Source organism: Prionailurus viverrinus, chromosome B1 (genome assembly GCF_022837055.1).
Source record: "Prionailurus viverrinus isolate Anna chromosome B1, UM_Priviv_1.0, whole genome shotgun sequence".
Taxonomy (NCBI): domain Eukaryota; kingdom Metazoa; phylum Chordata; class Mammalia; order Carnivora; family Felidae; genus Prionailurus; species Prionailurus viverrinus.
This window is the reverse complement of record NC_062564.1, coordinates 115,787,337-115,809,342: the sequence shown is the minus strand read 5'-3', so window position 1 is coordinate 115,809,342 and position 22,006 is coordinate 115,787,337. Positions and strand designations below refer to the sequence as shown.

Genomic DNA, 22,006 nt, shown 5'->3' with positions numbered 1-22,006 from the left:
ACCTGAAGCATGAAACCAGATTCAATTTTTACTTCTAACTGCTGGAATACTGAGAAATTAGTTTCCTTGGTTTGGCCTTTCTCTGAAATGTGTACAACAAAGTTTGTACAACAAAGTGAAGTTATTATAAAACTGAGACAATACTTTAAAGCCCTGGGAGCAGCTTAGAGCACAAGGCGTTTCATAGATTTGTGACAATAAAACTTACTGTTCAGAGTCATAGTAGTCCATACGCTTCTTTTTCTTGTTGTAGGCTGCAACTCGAAAGGGAACTATTTCCAAGGTGATGAGCCCAGGGGCCATTGTCAGCACTTTGGCACCATGAGTTGGCTCATAAAGATCCTTCCCTGTTTCGGGATGAGGCATGCCAGCGGGGTCTCGTCCGACAATGTAAAAATTGGCTCCTGCAACCATCCGTGCTCTGCAATGCCACTGGACCTAGAATAAAAGTTTTCATACTTGAAACTATGCTTTTATGCCCATACTTAGAAGTAGTAAATGGGTAATAAATGTGTGCATACAGATGGTCTCAAACTTACAGTCCCTGACTTTATGATGGTTCAAAAGTAATATGCATGCAGTAGAAACCACACCTTTAACTTTGAATTCTGATCTTTCCCCAGGCTGGCGATAGGCAGTAGGATCCTCTCTCAGGATGCTGGGCTCACCAGCCACCAGTAGGCCATGCAATCAACCCACACACTTACCTGTACCCATAGAACCATTCTGTTTTTCACTTTCAGTACAGCATTCAATAAATTATATGAGAGAGTCAACACTTCATTATAAAATAGGCTCTGTGTTAGATGATTTTGCCCAACTGTGCTCATGTGTTCTGAGCACATTTAAAGTAGGCTGGGCTAACCTAGGATGTTCAGTAGGTTAGGTGTATTAATTGCATTTTTGACTTAATGGTATTTTCAACTTATGGGTTTATCAGGACATAACACCATCATAAGTTGGGGAGGACTCGGACTACTTATACAATCAATATCAGCAGGAAATCTCAACAAATTTAAATATTGTCCTCTTGGGAAGCCAGAAACAAAATTGGCAAGCCCTCCCCGCAAAATCTAAAAGTATGAATGTGTACAGACGTTTATGTACATGTATTTATAAATATTTTTGACTTAAGAAACAAGTAAATGTATATGCATATATATGTATGATTTTAAAAACCACTACCTGCCATTTATATATAGTTTAAAACCTAATCTATTGCAAGTCAGGGTAGCGGTTGACCCTTCGAGGGAAGAAACTGGAAGGGGCTTCTGGGATAATGACAATTTTTTTTCCCAGTTTTACTGAGTATAATTGACAAATAAAATGGTATATATTTAAAGCATTCAACATGATTTGATATACATATATACTGCCAAATACTGACCACAACCAAGTTAATGGACACATCTATCACCTCGGAGTGTGTGTGTGATGAAAACAACTAAGATATACTCTCATCAAATTTCACATATACAGTACAGTATTATCAACTATAGTCACTGAGCTGTATATTCCAAATTCAGAGCTTGTAAGGTACACACTCTTCTTTGTTACACTTGAATAGGTTTTTAAAAAGCTACTGGATTTCAATTATATGAATACTTACATAAACTGGTACTGAGAAACCCTACAGCCAAGTGACTACTACTGAAGATGCTAGGTAAGAATAATAGCAAGGGCTAGTTGTGACCACACAGCCATGCTGCATCCAAAACCAGCTCTGAAGCTCTGATGCATTCACAGTAGTGCTTGTTTAAAAACAAAATTAGTTTAACACCCAGAAACATGGAACTTTAGAAGCTAAAGTAATTTTAAAAACCATTTTAGCCATGTAAGAGATCATCATTCTCACTAACATTTGAAGAAATGAGTGCCCAAAGGTTAAGTGACTTATCAAGAAAGTGCAGAGGAAACCCAGTCTAGAAATCTGTTCTCAGCTCCTGGGCACTTGAGTGGCTCAGCTGGTTGAGTGTCTGACTCCTGATTTTGGCTCAGGTCACGATCTCACAGTTGTGGATTGATCAAGACCTGCATCGGGCTCCATGCTGGGCGTGGAGGCTGCTTGGGATTCTTTCTGCCCCCTCCCTCTGCCTGTCTCCCACGTGCACACGCACACACACATGCACACTCTCTCTCATAAACAAACAAACAAACAAACAAATAAGAAAAAGAAAAAGGAAAAGAAAAAAGAAATCTGGCCTTGGCTCCCTTTCAGTGTTAGGCTCCACTACTTAATGATTTACAAAACCATTTCTGCTGTATCTGAAAATAAGATAAAAATGATGACCACCCACACATCATTGTCCTTTGATCTCTCAATACTTTGATACCAAGACATACTTTTATTGAAACAGTTTAGAAAGTGCAATAGCACAAGGACAATCCCAGACCCCGTACCTGAAATGATCACCCTGAGGAGTTCCAGCTTTTTAAGCTTACTGATATTTACCTCTGTGTTTCTAAGGTTTCATTTTTAAGTAATCTCTACACCCAACACTGGGCTCAAACTCCTAACCCCGAGATCAAGAGTTGCATGCTCCAAGCCAGCCAGGAGCCCCTACCTCTGTGTTTCTAAATGGCATGTGTATACTGCTGATCTATTTAATTTTAGATATTATATTACTTCTATGTTATTTCTATTTCCTACTGTGATGATGCTTGACTCACTCCATTGTCCTTATTCCCTACCCCACTTATCCAATAAATATGGTGATATCATCACTGTTGGTGAAATTCATTTGTAAAATGGTAATTACAACTGTATTTATCTCAGAGTTTCTAAGAAAAGTAATATGGGGAAATGTAAAAACTTAGAATAGTACCTGGTATAAAGTACACAGTAAATGTCACCCATTATCATCTTTATTTCATCCCCCTCCTTGTACAACTGTTTGTTTTTCCTATAGTAAAAACTGTCTTGATTTTTTTTCACTCACTTATTTTCCCAACTACCTGTATTTCTATGTACCTTATACTATCCTTCCTGAGCACATAGTTTAATATAACCCTCAGTATATCTTGCAGTGTGGCCATGTGGCAGAGATTTGGTCCAAAAAATAAGAGCCAGGGTACCTGGGTGGCTCAGTCGGTTAAGCGTCTGGCTCTTGATTTCAGCTCAGGTCATGATCTCACAGTTCATGAGTTCAAGACCTACATCGGGCTCTGCGCTGAGAATACAGAGCTTACTTGGGATTCTCTCTCCCTCTCTCTCTCTCTCTCTCAAAAGATATAAACTTTAAAAAAAAAAAAAAAAACAAAACAACCAAGAGACCCAGAGTGATGTGTACCACTTCCAAACAAGGACCATTCAAAAGCTGCCTGTGCACTATTCTAGTTCTCTTTCCCCATATGCTAGCTAAATAAAGAGGACCCCAAGGTCCTATATCTCTTCTACTATTCAGCATTACTACAGTTTGCAACAAGCTGTAATAGTTCTGTACGAACAAGATGACAAAACACAACGATAGAATACTTGTGTTCCTCATAGACACCACCTCCTCCTCCAACCACCCTGATTCAGTCCTTCATGAAAATACTGCTCACTCCTCTCTGCCCCTTCACTGTAGATGCGACTAGTTCAGACTCAGAATTTTTATCAAAGGGTCAGTCAGAATCAAATCATCAATGAACCATTTTGCAACTTCAGTTAAATGGAAAATCATTTCAGCCTCATGCAAATTAGCTACTGCTTACAGAGTTAAATTAAAAGACCAATCTACATTCTCTGAATTTAGGTGAACTTACTTTGCTCATTAAATGTTTATGTCTAGATACCTGAATCATTCAGGTACCAAATGGTTTATGAACAAGGAATGTATAGCTTAATTTTAATATGTAAGGAAGCTCAGATCATTTAATCCAACTCCCTCTGCCCCTTTAAAAGGAGAGGAAACCAAACCCAGAAAAATCAGTACCTTACTGAATCACAAAGCATATTGGTGGCAGTGGCCAGTTCTAATTTTGTCTTATAAAATAACCAGAAAATTGAATTGCCTCTTCGAGTTCTTCTAGAGATTAAATGAGTAAATTAAATGTAAATACAACAAGCATGGACAGAGTCAACACTATCCTGCAAATAACTTGAATGATTTCAATTTATATTCTAGTGAATGGTTTCCCTATGAGAATACTTTTAGCATTATAACAACCAGGAATGAGCAAATCACATGTAACACTTCCAAGAATGACTGGTGTGAATCAATTTACAACCCACTGAAAAGGTACAATATTTTTCAGTCAAGAGAATCCAAGTCCGCCCACAGCCATCCTATATCCGGTTTAGGAACACAGGCTTTAGAATCAGGCTGTCCTAGATTTAAACCATAGTTTTGCCTCTTAACGATGCAATGTCCTTAGTTGATTTCCTAATAGAAGCCTCAATTTCCATTTATAAAAATGAGACGGTCTCTGGGGGACTCAGTTAGTTAGGCATCTGACTTGGGCTCAGGTCACGATCTCACTCATGAGTGAAAGCCCCGCGCTGGCCCCTGTGCTGACAGCTCAGAGCCTGGAGCCTGCTTCAGATTCTGTGTCTCCCTCACTCTCTCTGACCCTTCCCCATTCACGCTATCTCAAAAAAAAAAAAAAAAAAAAAAAAAAAGTATAAAAATGGGAAAGATAATGTTTAACACATAAATTGATGGGAGATTTGAAAGCACTCAAGATAGCACCTGACCCTCAACAGAGGACAATTGCAAACACAGCTGCTGCTAACTATTACTCTGTGAAATAGTCCATGACAATCCCAGTTGCATTTAATTGCTTCCTAACCAGTTTCTAAAGAAAATTCATTTGCTCTCTGACAAAGAGGACATGCTGCCTAGAAGGTAGTCACTAAAACCCAGTGAGAGCTGCCTGGGTCTCTCTCCAGCACACCGAGGTCAAAGTGTATTATTGTGTTCTTATGCCCAGTGGCAAGCATGTTTGGAATACTGAATGCATACCGAGGAAGGAATATAAGATGAGGTCTACAGGTTTCCTACGGAGCCTTCTAAGGATCCATAAATGGCCAACCTAACAGCAAATGACTTATTTTCTGCTTTACTTGCATCCGTGTGCCAAACACAGATTGGCTTTTTTCTTGATTACAAAAGTAATTTAACACCTATGTGGCAAATAGTGCTGGTTGCCTATACAATAACTGATTTCTCTTCATCTATTTCTTGATGACATCTATTTCTTGATGACTGCCTATACAATAACTGATTTCTCTTCATCTATTTCTTGATGACAAAAACCTCACTCTAGAAGATGAAAACGCCAGGCCCTTCCTTGCCATACAGCGTGGGCATCTGGGCATATAATGCAACCTCTGGGGAAGTCCGCTGGAAGACTTCTGAAAAACTTTTTCCAAATAAAATCCTCAACTCTTACCTGAAAACATCTTTACTTCATCTTTATTTTTGTTTGAATACAGAATCCTATAGATAAACAGGCTTTCTGTGTTTCTCTTAAAGACGTCACTGCATTGTTTCTACTTCGTATCGCTCCTGAGAAGTCAGACCTCCTTGCCCCCATCACTTTGCTTTTAAGGCTCCTCTTTATATCACTAATTTTCAGCAGGTTGACTGCCTGTACCTAAGTGTGGTTTTCTTTGGATGTATCCTAAGATTTATTAGTCTTCTTGAATTCGTAGGCTGATGTTTTCCATCAATTTTGGAAAACTTTTAACCATTTTTTCAAAAACCTTTTCTGCCACAGGCACCCAGGTGGCTCAGTCGGTTAAGCATCTGGACTCTTGATCTCGGCTAGGTCTTGAACTCAGAGTGAGGTCCAGCCCAGCAGTGGGCATGAAGCCTACTTTAAACAACAACAACAACAACAACAACAACAACACAAAAAAACCTCACACCTTTTCTGCCACATTTTTTTCTCTCTCTCCTCTTTTCAGAACTCCAATTACACATTTGTAAGATGGCTGGATACTGCCCACAAGTCACAGAGGCTCTGCTCATTTTTTTCCCCATCTAATTCCCTTTTTCTTTTCTCAGGTAACTTTGAGTGACTTCCAGCTCATTGACCTTTTATTCTGCCACCTCTAGTCTGCATTTAACTCCATACAACAAATGTTTTCATTTCATATCTACTTCAGTCTTTGAATTTCCATTTGATCCTTTTTTTTTATAGTTTCCTTTTTTTTTTCGAGATTTCTTATCCGTTAGACCATATTTGCTTTAAGAAGTTTTAATGCTCTTAACTGCTAATTCTTACATCAGCATCATCTCAAGGTATGTTTCTAGTGACAGTTTTATTCTGAATTATAGATCGCCCCTTTCTGCTTCTTCATATTTTAAACAATTTGTTACTGCAAGCTGGACTAGCACATGATTTCTTCTAAGGAGTCTGAATTGTGTGGTTTTCCTTTAAAGTGTCAATAGCTTCATTCTAGCCCACAGGTAATTTACTGGCACTTCTCATTTTTTTGAGGCTTTTTTTTAACGTTCATTTATTTTGAGAGAGTGAAAGAGAGTGCACAAGCTGGGGAGGGACAGACAGAGAGGGAGAGAGAGAATCCTCAGCAGGGTCTCACTGTCAGCGCAGAGCCCAATGCAGGACTTGGATCCCATGAATTGTGAGATCATGACTGGAGCTGAAATTAAGAGTCGGATGCTTAACCAACTGAGCCACCCAGGAGCCCCTTCTGAAGTTTGTTTTTAATGTTTTTGGGCATGTCACTCTAGGTTTTTGTGCCAATTATCAATCAGTTGTCTCTCAACTCCAAATTCACCCTTCAGTCCTTGTTCTGAGACAACAGATTGAACTCTTTTAACACTATGCTCACTGTAAAGAAGAAATGCTTAGTTTTATCAGTAGAGGGTATCAGAGACATTGTAGTAGGAAGGGGTTGTCCAAGCGGCCTGTGTATGGAGGATATGGGTGGCACTCGGGCCCATGGGCAAGCCCAAAGTACACAAGCCTTCAACGACCTCAAGCCCTAGCCTGAGCCCAATGAACACCTCACTGCTGCCCTCCTAGTGCAGACACTGGTGCATTCCAAGCCTCTCAGCAGCAGTAGCTTTCTGAGTCCTGCCATTCACCCACCCACCAGCCTGTGCTCACCCATGCCCCAGAAAGTTATTTCCTGCATCCACCTCAACACAGCTATCACACTCTGTGCACTGCTCTGGCAGCAAGAGGGCCCCCTCCCAAAGTCCTGACCCACTCAGCACTGGTCTGTCAGCCTCAGCTAGCCTGTTCATCAGAGGGTTGTTTCCTGCTTTCTGGTTTCTGTGAACCAGTTATGGTCCAGACAGTCCACTGAATTTCTCCACCATGTGGTGGGATGAAACCATGCTTTCTCTTTACTTATTTATGGGGGCTGGGGGGCAGAGAGAGAGGGATAGAGAATCCCAAGCAGGCTCTGTGCTGTCAGCGTGGATCCCAACGCGGGGCTCAATCCCACGAACCGGGAGATCATGACCTGTGCCAAAACCACAAGTTGGACACTCAACCAACTGAGCCACCCAGGCACCCCTAAACCATGCCTTTTTCAATGAGGTCTGAAGCCCAGCTTTAGGGAGGGGGATTTCTTTTCTAAGTTTATCTCTACTTTTGTAATCTCCCTCAACCCTAGGGTACCCTTCAGAGTTCACTTTACATTTTTATAATTACTCTTCTATTGAAGTCTAATAATTCTTTAAACTTCCCCTGTTCAAATTCCACCTAATATTGAGGTCCAACAATTATCTCACTTCACTTTCAAATAAGGTTTGAGAAGTGTCTTATCAAAATTTTACACAGACTATGGACTAGTTAGAATCAATAACTGTAGGTAAAATAGATATTTGCTTAGAATTTCCTCCCAAAGTACATTGTGGGGGCTAAGGTTTATTCAAATCTTTAATTTCTATATTGTAATCCAAGTCAGAATTAATTAAGTTTTGCTGTTCAATAGTGTGAATAGGGAAGTAGTTCATAATTCAAATTATAATTGACTCAAATTACATTTATCTATGCAAATATTAATCCTATAATGCCTGCTCCTTGCCACCCTCATAGATTTATTAAGATATCGTGTGACTAATGAACCAAAAGATTATTGATGGACACAAACCACATTATATATCTCCATACACACTATTTCTATTTAGGCAGATGCGGGTGGAATCTAAGTGATCAGCAGGACGCGGTGAGCCCAGCGTCCTCATACTCCGCCATCTTCTCTCTCTCCCATACACAATATTTATAATGTAAATATCTTAGAATTGCTCTTGTCCCATACTGCTCATCCCAATATGTCCATCTTACTCAGAAAAGTGTCACATATCCATTTATTTTTCTCTTACCTATTTTTAATTGGCATCCCTTTTGACAAACATAAAGTCCATTTGTTCCCTGACTCCATTAGAAAAATAGCAGCCATCACCTATCCCCCTACTCTCAAACCTGGCAAAGATTTTGGTAAATTTTATTTTCAGGAGTTTCTGAAACAAAAAATGAACAAACTTTCCAAATTTAAAATTATATTATCGGGGTGCCTGAATGGCTCTGTCGGTTGAGCATCCAGCTTCAGCTCAGATCATGATCTCATGGCTCGTGGGTTTGAGCCCCACATCGGGCTCGGAGCTGACAGCTCTGCTTTGGATTCTGAGTCTCCCTCTCTCTCTCTCTGTCCCTCCCCTGCTCGCTCGCTCTTGCTCTCTCTCAAAAATAAACATTTAAAAAATAATAAAAAAATAAAATTACATTATAAAAATATATAACTAGAAATATCACCTCTTATAATACCACAACTCCTACCTACACCATCCTCTCCTGCCCCAGTTGAGAAATCCCACTATGCCAGAAGCCTAGCAGATTAAGTATATATGTTCAACTTTTCTTATTAAGAATATTGAGAATAAGTAGAACAATATATGGCCAACTTAAGTGACCTATTTCTTTATATATTTATACCGACATTTGCTTTTAGAGAAGTGTAATAAATTTTATCAAAGTCAACATTCCATATAGCAAAACTCAAATACTCAACTGGTTTATAAAAGAACATTAGGCACAGAAATGATTTTCTTACATAAATGTGCAAATTTTCTTTTCCAGACTATCAAAAATGTACTTATTTTAATAGTACACAAAAATTCTTTAGAAAGTCAAATCCATGATCTACTTTTGTTGGGTAAAAAGACTACCTTCATTCATCTCATGAATTGCATGTTAAAATACCCCTCTCTTCTTTGTACGTTAATCACTCAAATATTAATCTATTTTCTTGAAATTCCCAAATCATAGTGGCTTGCCTCCTGATTTCTCAGCAGTAGGCATCATTTTAAACTCTTCAAGTGACTGGAAAATCTAGAGAGACAAATGAAAAAGGAGGTTCATCCTTCCCATCATTAGATTCTGGTTCTAATGGCTTTCTATCTCAATGGTGCAACTAGTACTCTAAATGCTTCTACCAATATCTATTACTCTGTATGGTATTCAGTCCTGACAAGAGTCACATTTCTGATGTACAATGCAAAAATTACAAATTCTACTTAGATGTTTCATTCTCCAACTTGTACTTATACACAACTTAGAATTACTCTCACACAATCCTCAGAGTTGAAAGGGAGTTTTGACTGTGGAATCCAAATCCCTCCTTCTGCAAATCAAGAAACTGAGATCTGACATTCAAATTACAAGTTTTTCCAAAGGTCCCCTTTTTCACAAGGAATCTCAGCTGAGTCTTCGAACTAATACAACTCAAATGTAAGAGATGTATTTGTTCAGAAACATAAGCAACCAAACTAATTTTATTTATAAATAATGCTGTCCTGGTTGAGCCCAGCCTTGCCGAGTGGGAGGATTGGGGAGGGGAAACTCTCCCATGGTGGGTGGGAGTAAATCCACCGTGGCCCAGATTGCCCCTCTTGCTCCTGCCTGTCAAGCCCAGGGTCTTAAAATTTGCTTTTAAAAAGAGACCAAAGAGCTTGATTTGCTTCTGCCTCTTCACTCTCTCAGCAAGTATTATTTTAAGGAACCAAAGGTGGTAAGGCACTGGAAAACATTTCATGAAGTCCTTTACCAGGGTCAGAGAAGATCAAAACAGGTACCAATTACTGAGCTCTTCCTAATATGCTAGTCACTGCACAAAGTGTTTTATAAATATTATCCCATTTTATATATACAGCACATTGATCAGTTACTATTCCTGTTTTATAAATAAGTACACTGGTAACTTAGAGAGTTTTAGTAACATGTCCAAGGCTGCAAAATGAACAACTCAGAGATCAAGTATTATTCCTGGGCATCTCCAGCCCCCAAATCCATGCATACCTATTCTTACTGAGCCCTTATACCGTGTCAGGCCCTACAGTAAGATGGAACGCCAGCAGAAAAAAATTCTGGTTAGCACTGTATTTAGGAAAGAAACAGTGTAGATTACATAATTGCAGGAAACCTCGGAAGACCAGACTAACAGACAATATTAGAACATGATGCTGCTTTAGTAAGAAACCAGAACAGATGCTGAGCAGAGAATCTATAGAAAAATCAGGAGAAAAAAGGGATTATTTTCCACCATGAAAAGCATCCTAAAACACTTATAAAATTTAATGTCTCTGAATTAAATTAGTAACTTCAGTTATCAAGAAACTATATATAAGCTAAAAATATATAAAATATCAGACTATACAGATCCTCAAAATTATTATTATTTTTTTAGGTTTATTTACTTTTGAGGGACAGAGAGCACACACAAGCGGGGAAGGAGCAGAGGGTGGGGAGTGGGGGACAGAAGATCCAAAGCAGGCTCTGCGGTGACAACAGCAAACTGAATGTGGGACTTGAACTCATGAACCACGAGATCATGACCTGAGCCAAAAGCACATGCCCAACCAACTGAACCACCCACATGCCCCTCAAAATTACTTTCAAAATAAAAATACACCAACAGATTCTAAATGTTTTTGTGCAACAGACCCCACATCTGCTTATCCAAAAACCTGAAATCCAATTTTTCCCAGCTTTATTAAGATATAATTGACATATGACACTGTGTGAGTTTAAGGCATACAACAGGATATATGTACATTTTGTGAAATTACAATTAGGTAACACATCCCTGTGAAAAATCAAAAACCCCAAACGCTGAGCTTTTAAAACTAATTTAGTCATAAAACCCGATCAAAACTGACATGAAATTAGTTACGGGCTCTACTGATCCCACTCGGTGTGAAGAGTCATTCACTACAGAAATATTAATGTGCTTTATATCCCAGGGGAATTAGGTAATACATGACCCCAAAGATTCTGGATAAGAGACTGTAAGCCTGTGTTGCACTACTCTAAAAACATGAATAATATAAATGAGAAGACAAAATTATCAAAGACCCCAGAGAGGATCAAAGTTTATAATTAAAATTTGGTAGTCTATGGCTCCTATAATTAGGCTCAGATCTCAAGAAGTAATGTCCCTTTAGGTTGTTGGAACTCTTAGAAGTGCTTACAGGGAGAACAGATGTATATCCTAACAGACATCCTACTTATACTGCAGATCCTGGTGCGAAGCACCGACTAATTAAATAAACACACTGGCATCCAGGTGGCAATATGCTCCTACTGTCCCCCACGTAGGGCATCTGCTCATTTACACAGAAACAGTTTCTATTAAGGAGTCATTTACTCATGCATGGATAACTTCCACAGCAAAGAGAAATCGCTACCTCCAACTGTATGTTTCCTCCGAAATTCAACTGGTTAACCTCATCCAAATGTCTTAAACCAAGGATGTAGCTATTAGCTGCACACATTCACATTCCATAATACATGGGACTTTCAGCACTCTCATGCATTTATTTATCCTTCACAAAAATGGATTTAGTATTTTGTGAGATAGGACAACCACAATTTCCTACAGTCAATGGATACCTCACAAAAATGAAAATGCAGGCACATAACACCTTTGCAGCATTAGAAAAGTAACTCTCGCTCCACATGCCTCCCCCACCCACCCAATTCCTAAAATGGAATTTAGGAATCAAGCCATTAAATCTTTACAGACTGGAAAATCAGGGACATCCTGTTGATAACCAAACAGGCTTAACAGCTGCTCATTGCTCTAAAAAGCATTTGTGCTAGGGAAACAAATCTGGTACCAATGCCTTCTAAATGACCTACAGAAAATGATTAAAGGAAGAGTCATTGTTTTTATTTTTTTATTATTATTAGTTGGCAAATAAGCATTACTGGCAGACTTTTTCCTGATGTCACTGGAAAAGCTACAAAAAAATGAGTGTTTTTTTAATTACAGAAAAATTTTTCACTTAAGGCTGTGAATAAGCCAAATAAGTCAAACACTCAAGGGCGGGGGAGGGGGGGGGGGCACTTGAGATAAAGAAATAGTTTTCTTAAGTCACCCAATCTAACAGTTTACACCCTGCCAGGTCATAAACAGTAAAACATTTAAGGGGTTTAAAATACAAAGGTGTTTACTAGAACTTCTAATTTGTTCTTTAAAAGTTCAGAAGTTAAAAACTGCCCCTTGCTCAGGTACCAGATCAGTGCTTCCTGACAAGAGCCACACCCCTTAGCTTATAACTAATACTCCAGATAGAGATCTACAAGGCAGACACAACTTTAAGGTGCTTTTATACTCTTCTAGAAAACGTGAGACCTCTGTGCAGGCACCTGACTTCTTTGCCCTCCCACCCACTGGCAAAGCACAGGCCCCTTAGGGACTTCCGGGCAGCAAGGAGCTCTGGAGAAGAGAACAGCAGGCCATGGAATCAGGCCACAGTTTCAGCACCACTCTGCAGTCATGCTGGTGAAAGATCTGACTCGCTTTTTGACCTAACTTTAAAGAGGCTCCTCTAAGCCCTCAGTGTCCTTCCATGTACAGCTCGTGTGACCCAGCTTTAGCAAAATTCTTGCCAAGTCAGGTTAGCCAAAACTCTCCATCCTCGACATGTGATCAAATTCTTCTTCCTCACCTGCACCCCCCAACCAAGTGATACTGGATCAGGTGGCCTACTTTCAGCAAGAATCCTGCGACGTCTGCTTAACTGGAATCATCCCTTGCTCATAACTTCTGATGTTTCCTCTTGGTAATTGTCTATCCACTGACCAGCCCCCTCCCAACCACCTCCCCACCCTTTCCCCACTACCACCCACTCTGCCCTTTGGCTGTCAATCCCCACTTTAGCAGTATTCAGAAGTGAGCACAGTTTTATACGGGACTCTTTTCCCTATCGCAATAGTTCCTGAATAAAATCTGCTTTTACCACTTTACTGTCCCACTCTTGATGTTCTCTGATGGACCACCATTGCTACTTGGCCTCTCTGAGCTTCAGTAACCTCATCTGTAAAATGAGAACAAAGCTGTCTCATTGAGTTGTTGTGGGGATGAGGTTATACAATGTAGGCAAAGAATCTATTCAGTGTGACAGACACACACCCAGGCACTCAAAAAGTGGTTATTTTCATTGTCTTTTTATTATTTACTTTCATGTTCTTTATATATTATCTCAAACACCAAAGGACATTCCAAACCAAAGGACATGAAGTCTGTTCCAGAGGAGGTCACCCCTCCGAAGCTGAAATTCTAGGACTTCACACAGATTGACAAGTGCCCTGAGGTATAGGCAGCTCCCATGATGTGGGGACAGAATCCTAGGGGTGTTGAGAACTTGCAGCAAAGCAGTTTGTTATTGTTTTTAGTAAAGACGGTTGATATTATTATCATGTGCTGTCACCAACCAGGCAATGTATTAAATGATTTACATCATCCTATCCACTCCTAACAAAAACAACAACAAAAAGATAGGCAGATATTACTAATACCATGAGGCAGGTATCATAAGAATACAAAGAGCAAGAATACAGATGGACAAAAATATCTCACAACCCACAATTCTAGGCTGTGATGAACAAAAAATAAGTTTGAAAGCCACTGTGTACAAGTTCCTCTTCCAATGAACACCAGACAGGGCCATCTGACCTCACTGTTTTGGGACTCTTATAGGATGATTTAAGAATTTATTTCCAAACTCTTTTTCAAAACATATGTGGCCACTTATTTCAAAACACATTTTGGGGTGCCTAGGTGGCTCAGTCAGTTAAGCATCCGATTCTTGGTTTCAGCTCAAGTCATAATCTCATGGTTCATGAGCTCGAGCCCTCCACGGAGCCTGCTTGGGATTTCCTCTCTTTCTTTCTCCAAGTAAATATTTAAAAATATATATTTTAACAATATACCACAAAACTAAAAAAAAAAAAAAAAAATGTTGTGGAAGTTATAGCACATGGCCCTGGACCCAGACTATCTATAGACTACTCTGTGATCTAGAAAAGTTTATTAACAGCTCTACCTCAGTTTCCTCATCTGTAAACTTAGAATAATCATACCTACCCTCTTAGTGTTACTAGAAAGAATAAGATGGGGCGCCTGGGTGGTGCAGTCGGTTAAGCATCCGACTTCAGCCAGGTCACGATCTCGCGGTCTGTGAGTTCGAGCCCCGCGTCAGGCTCTGGGCTGATGGCTCAGAGCCTGGAGCCTGTTTCCGATTCTGTGTCTCCCTCTCTCTCTGCCCCTCCCCCGTTCATGCTCTGTCTCTCTCTGTCCCAAAAATAAATAAACGTTGAAAAAAAAGTTTAAAGAAAAAAAAAAAAAAGAATAAGTTAGCTACTACACATAAAATCCCTGAATGTTGCCAGGCAAATACAGTAAAAACTCAATGAAAATGAGCTATTATTATATTCCATTTCTCAATCATTGTATATAAATACAACTCATTTCCCACTTCTCCATTTCCTCTCCAGTAAAACTGGCTCAATGAAAACATTTTTGAGGTTGGCTAAGAAGTAGTAAAGTATTACAAAATGTGAGGCTAAATAGGCTAAAGGAACAAACTGGCTAAAATGGAAGAGAAGAGATAATCATGTATAGTGAGGACATAACTTATTTTCTCACTTGGGAGAGTAGAATGGTACAACCACAAGGGAAAACTGATGGACAGCATGTGCTAAAGCTCAACAAATGCATACCCTATGACCCACCAATGCTAGCCCTAGGAATATACCAACACAAATGTCCATGAAAAGACATGCACTTAAAATCCTCATACTGGCACTATTTTTTTTTTTTTTTATGTTTGGTTATTTTTGAGAGAGAGCCAGGGGAAGGGGCAGAAAGAGAGGAGGACAGAGAATCTCAAGCAGGCTCCACACCATCAGGGCTCGAACTCACAATCTGTGAGATCATGACCTGAGCCAAAATCAAGAGTTGGATGCTTAATCAACTGAGCCACCTCCAGGATTATTCTTTTTTTTTTTTTTATGAAATGTATTGTCAAATTGGTTTCCATACAACACCCAATTGTTTTTCCAGCATTATTCTTAATAGCAAAGCACTGGCGACTGCTCAAATGCTCACCAACAGAATTGGGTGCAGTCACACACAAGTACAGTAGTACTTAGTGACTGTACTAAGAATAACCACACACGATGTGAGTTTCAGAAACACAATGTAAAGTGAAAGAAACCAGACACAAAAAAAGTATATACTGCACGATTTCAGTTATAAAAAGGCTGGACTGGATGTTGTGATGCAACACTTGGGTCCCCCCAGGAAAAGAGGACTCTTTCCTAGCTTCTCGGAGAGGGGCCAACACACACCCAGCAGCGGTCAGCCTTCTTCAGAAACTGCCTCTGCAGAAAAGAGCAACAGTGGCCAAGGGCATGCCCCTTCCCTGGGGAGCCAATCACTGGTCAACACAGGGGCGTCAGTGACTATTTCTTCTGCAACATGGAACATCTCTGAGGGCCTTTCCATGACTCCATAGGGTCAAATCAGGCTTCCGCTAAGACTGAATCACAGCTCAACTTTTCCCTCTACCCAACCCCACTCCCTTCCTCTCTCTCCTCTTCCATGAGCATTGATCCCAAGGGCTCTCCCTAATAAATTTCCTGAACTCTAACCTTGCTCTCAGAGTCTGCTTCCCAGGGTATCCACACTTTGGCACAAGCAAATTGGACCCACGATGTAAGAAGTGAGGATAGCAATGACCACCTGGGGGAAAACAGGGAGGGAACAGAAGGACAGGAAGGACAGCATCTAGGGTGCAGATTAATAGTCTTTGTTTTTTAAAGTCTGGATGCTGGCCGTATAACTGTTCAAATGGGAGAAATTCATTGAACCATACATCTGTAAAACGTGCGCTGCTTCCTACGTATGCTACACTTAAACATGAGGTTCAAATAAAATAAGACAAACTAGAAAACGACCTGGAACAGACCCTTTAAAGAACATTTAGTCCGACCTCCCTGTGTACCAGTTAAATAATCATTTATTGTGCATTTAAATGTAACCCAGAGAAGTCCAAAGAAGCCTAACCTGAGATTACAAACCAACCGGTGGCAAACCACAACCATGCCTGGACCCCCCGGCAGCAGGCTTGTAGTGTCTTCACCAGACAATGCCCCGACGGGTAGCCACAGGAGTCAAATCTGAGGCCAAGGAAGGGCCTGCTGCAGCCAGCTCACCAACAAGTCAGCTATGCTTGCCAAAAACTCAACCCTTAGATAAGCCAAAATGCTAGCTTGCACCCCAAATGTACCTTTACATACCTTCTTCACCTTTGAATCTTCCATAAGAAACAGCCCAGGTTCTGAAATCAGAAGATGTAAAAACCTTTCCGATGTAGACAAAACAGCATGCTTCCATCCTCTGTTGTGTTCTCTCAAGAAAGCATAATCTGTTTTTACCATAGCTGGCTGTTTTTACTACTTATCCTCTCAGCCTCCCCTTTTTAAAAGCAATTTTTGGTTTATTTAAAATGTCATCTCTCTTCCCCTTTTACATAAGGACAAAGAAACGAAACACAAAGAGGACAAAATATATCCTGAATTGGGATGGTAAAGCCCTTCCGTTTCCTAGGTAGCCTATTCCTGACGCTGGTCGCTTGGGTCACTCCCATGTTCAAAACCACTCATCCAAACTCCGCAGAATTTCAGACCAAATGACTCCTTTAAAATGATGATGAAGACAGCACCAAAGGAAAGGGTGTGGAACTACTGGAACAAAATTCGTTACTTTTTCTCAAAAACAATTTAATCACTCTTTGAGATATAAGAACTAAAGGTCGCAGTGGTCTCTAGGAAACTTAAAGGGTGATCACTGCCCCATTTTCATGAACGTTTGATACCAACAAAGAGAGAAGAATATGAGGAGTTTTATCTACTGAAGTTCCAATGCATTATTTACATTGGATCTAAAAAGAGAATCAAATACATTTTAATCTTTCAGCTTTTTTGTTACGATTGTTTTATCTTTGTCGGTTTTTCTTGGATAAAGAGTAAGAGTGTACAATCCCACAACTAAGTTCCAATGAAAATTTTTAGGCTTGAGCCTAAACAGCCAAACACGCTTGGATTTCCCAAACGTTTTTGGAGGAAGACATCACAGAATATACACAAATTATTTAGATCTTTTTTAAAAGGGTTTGCCTCCCAAGTAAATATAAATAAATTGATCTCCTTTCAAGGGCTGAAAAACAGTGCAACAATAATGTGCACTTCATCTTGAAAATTCAACAAGAAGCTAGCTAGGAATTTGCCACATACTGTTTCTTAGGTCATTCATTGATTTTTTCATCCATTCAACAAAATTTTTTTTGAATGCCTATTCTGCCTTGAAGCAAAAACCTGATTAAGTGCTCTTCTATATGTATGCTCATAAAAAGATCTCAAAACATTCTTTTTGCCCACTAAAGAGAACTCCAGAACCCTCCTCCCACCAAATATCAAGAAGTAATTTTGGGGCGCCTGGATAGCTCAGTCAGTTAAGTGTCTGACACTTGCTTTGGCTCAGGTCAGGATCTCACAGTTTAGGAGTTCAAGCCCTGCATCAGGCTCTGTGCTGTCAGTGCAGAGCCTGGTTTGGATTCTGTCTCTCCCTCTCTCTCTGCCCCTCCCTGGCTCATTCTCTCACTCTCTCTCAAAATAAATAAATAAACTTAAAATAGTTTTTTTTTTTTTAAAGTAATTTACTTCCTGACTCTATTCTGTTCCAGTCTTTTATAAACAGATGAAGAATGTTTTCTGAGAATTTTTTAAAAGGTACCATGCTTACCTTCCCACTAAAATACCTGTGGCCCTTCCAAAATTTAGAAGCTACAAAAATCAGACCAAATCTGTTTCCAGGGAAGAATGACAGTACTTTGTTAAAGGACTAAGATGGGTATTATCAGAGCTAGCCAACAGTTTTAAGGGGTACCTCTGTCACACCTTCCCAAGCTCACTGAGCCATCTGTCTGCAGGGAATGTTCCCTCCTTCACAAAACTGGGACCAAAAGCCAAGTCTCTGTCTTCTTGTTCACAAAAAGGCTGCTTTTCTGGGGCCACCTCTAAAGAACATTCCCAACAGAGCATAAGAGTACTCCAGGCAATGACTGGAGCAGACCAACAGATCAAAGAAATATCCACTCTAGCTGTATTAGTAAATGTGATTTCAACTTGCTGCAGTTCAAATCTTAAAAGCAGTCTACCTCAGTTGGCCCAGCATACATCATGGGAGATGGGAAGATGGCCACCACTGTTGTTTCTGGATTCAGGACTCCTTCTTCCAGTACTGCAGCATGCTGTTTCATACGCCACATCAAAGGGACATCATCATCCTTGGTCCAACCCCCAAGAGGGTGAAGGAGAAGGACAGGGCGCCGATAGCCCCTCTCTAGAAGTTGTTTATGGGTATCCTGCATTAACAGAGCATGTCCATTGTGCACTGGGTTGCGTAATTGAAATGCAAAGACAGCATCTGAAAAGAGAATTTCCAGAGTCAAGAATAGTACTTTTCTTTTTTTTTTTTTTTTTAAATTTTTTTTTTTTTTTTTAACGTTTATTTATTTTTGGGACAGAGAGAGACAGAGCATGAACGGGGGAGGGACAGAGAGAGAGGGAGACACAGAATTGGAAACAGGCTCCAGGCTCCGAGCCATCAGCCCAGAGCCTGACGCGGGGCTCGAACTCACGGACCGCGAGATCGTGACCTGGCTGAAGTCGGACGCTTAACCGACTGCGCCACCCAGGCGCCCCGAGAATAGTACTTTTCTAACAGATTACCTTCCAAAGGATAAGCAATTCTTCCTAAAGCTTGACGCTTAGGATTAAACAAACATACATGCCCACAATCAGAGACTGGTGAAAAACATATACTGCTTTGACCTTTTACTCCAAGGCAACTTGACCTCTACTTCTGCTATGTTTTTACTTTACAAATTTTACATGTCTGAGGATGTGTAATAGAATGGTCATGGATTTACAACAATTGCTTTCTGCATTCATGGGAAACGAGAATAATCACCAGACTTTCTGGTCCCAACATCCTGGTTCAGCTGCTCACAATGGATATAATTTCTTGGCCTTTGCCTTAATTACCCACCAGGTCAATCCCTCCATAGTACCTAAGACACTGCATTATTAAAAGGAGACAGGAAGGTAGAAAAATTTATAGTTTAAAAAAGTTACTTACTATCCAAATGTGCTCATATACACTGATTTTAACTTTGCTTGACTAGAACCCTATGTTGTTTTGTGATGCCAGGTCTAGATTTTGTATTATAGTTTTTATCAACAACACTATCCCTCACAAGAGCCATTGCTATTACCCAAGCAATGAAAACTCCTAGACTAATTCTGCTTACAACCCTGGCTTTACTCCCACATGGAGCTTGCTAACAGGCTATGTTCTTAGAAAGCATGGTTCTTTGGAGTCATAGAGAAATTTCACAGAACAGAGTGGTGAACCCAGTTAGAAGAGCTGTGTGTTTTACTGCCCTCACAACATGTGGTAGAGCATCAAGCCATGTGGGTCGAAGCCTGACTCAGAAGAATATCTTCCCCTCTTCTAACAACTGTAAGCCAAATCATACAATGTCTTCCCCAATCTGTTCTGAATTCTTTCTTCTATCATGATGACAAAAGGCCACAGGAGGAAATTTGTGGCACCTTATTTGACCAGCAGTTTGGGTTTTTTTGAGCGCGGGGGGGGGGGGGGGGGGGGGGGGCACACATCCTGCGATATTCCAAGATTTACAGCATTACTGTTATGCTTTGAAGTTGTTAGGTTACCTTTTATACATGAACAAGGTTGGTTTTCACCCATGAAATAGACTTTCACCCAAGAATAAGAAAGTCTTGATACAAATATATGAGCATTTCAAACTATTCTGCCTTAAGGAGATGGGAAGAGGGTACACACCTGAAAGTTTTTCTATCCTGAATTCACTTCAAATTTTGTTTTATATATGGATATAAAAAGATCCCCAAACATCCCTTTGACCATTAAGTAAAACTCCAGAATTCCTCCTACTCTGGGAGCAAGAAGCAATTTTACCTCCTGACTCTATTGCATATACTCTAGTCCTTCATAAAAGGACAAATGAAGAATGTATATATTTCCCCACTTAGGAGATTACTGCCTGACCTTACCCACTCTGATTCCGGCCTAAGTCTGGTCACTCACCTCTCTTCCCTTCACTTTATGCTGCCCATTCTTTATAAACAGCCTGATCTCAACAAACACACTTAGTAAGCATCAGTGAATCCTCCTCCTGGGCCAATGGGAGTCACTGCACTGATAGGGAGCGGGGGGAGACTCCAGACTCACACCTCAGGGAGTGGGGAGGACTCTGGGCCAGCACAAGCCTGCAGGACCATGGCCCAGGAGACCACCTGTTTGGGAGACTGCTTATATACAGCAAGGGAGGGCAAATACGTAAATATAGTAAGGATAATGGGAGCCAGGATTCTCAACTGTAGGAGATGGTGGCGCCTGGGTGGCTCAGTTGGTTGAGAGTCTGACTTTGGCTCAGATCATGATCTCACAGTTTGTGGGTTTAAGCCTGCATCAGGCTCGCTGCCTGATGGCTTGTCAGCCCAGAGCCTGCTTCGGAACCTCTGTCTCCCTCCCTCTCTCTGCCCCTCCCCGAGTATTAAATTAAAAACATTAAAACAAAAAACTGTCGGAGATGGAAGGCATAAATACGGAAAGGAGAAAGGCTAGAATAGACTATGTGGTACTGAATTAGGACTGAAAGTATCGGCATGAGCTCATGGTCTTCACCTATAAATGTGTGGGGTTATTTGTGTGTGTGTGTGCATATACATATACACACCTCTTAGTTCTGTCCACTGAAAGGTCCTGCAAGCAACCACTACCCAAGGACAATGAGCAAAACAAAAGCACAAATTTTCTATTCTAAATACCACTGGCAAAATGGCTGATTCTAGGGCTAGGGCAAGGCAAGTACAACATGAGCTGGAACATCTTGTGTGTGTCATAAAGAAAGGAAGTGCTCAGAAAATGAGTGGGTCAACCAGTATGACCCAATGACTAACCCCAATGGCCAACCCAGGACAAGTTAAACACCAACGTAAATAATAATGCTAATGATGGTAATGAATTGTAACCTACTGAGTAAAACAGGAATATGTGAGTCCATAAAAAATAAAATAAACAAGGGGCACCGGGTGGCTCAGTCAGTTAAGCATCTGACTTCGGCTCAGGTCATGATCTCGCAGTCTGTGAGTTCGAGCCCTGAATCAGGCTCTGTGCTGACAACTTAGAGCCTGGAGCCTGCTTCAGATTCTGTGTCTCCCTCTCTCTCTACTGCTCCCCCGCTCATCCTCCCTCTCTCAAAAATAAACAAACATTAAAAAAAATTTAAGACTAAAATAAATGAATAAACCAATGGGAGAGAATGGAATACTCTACCTTATGGCAGAAGGTCAACAAACAAATGTAGGAAGAATGACAATTAGAAAACTCACCACTTGGCAGTATCTGGTTTTTGTTTGTTTGTTTTGTTACTTTCTATAATTTATTTATTTTTTATAATTTACATCCAAATTAGTTAGCACATGGTGCAACAATGATTTCAGGAGTAGATTCCTTAAGCCCCTTACCCATTTAGCCCATCCTCCTCCCCCCCCACAACCCCTCCAGCAACCCTCTGTTTATTCTCTGTATTTAAGAGTCTCTTAATGTTTTATGCCCCTCCATGCTTTTATATTATTTTTGCTTCCC

General features: G+C 40.4%; 1 protein-coding gene across 1 annotated transcript in view; it reads right to left on the bottom strand.

Annotated features, from left to right (window-relative positions):
* The window catches only part of PAPSS1 (3'-phosphoadenosine 5'-phosphosulfate synthase 1), a 105,379-nt gene that overhangs the window by 14,868 nt on the left and 68,505 nt on the right, over positions 1 to 22,006 (bottom strand). The window contains exons 10-11 of the mRNA XM_047856517.1: positions 18,468 to 18,736; positions 209 to 438 (exon numbers count right to left, since the gene is read on the bottom strand). Of these exons, the coding sequence (XP_047712473.1) occupies positions 209 to 438; positions 18,468 to 18,736 (499 nt within the window). The remainder of the gene's footprint in view (positions 1 to 208; positions 439 to 18,467; positions 18,737 to 22,006) is intronic.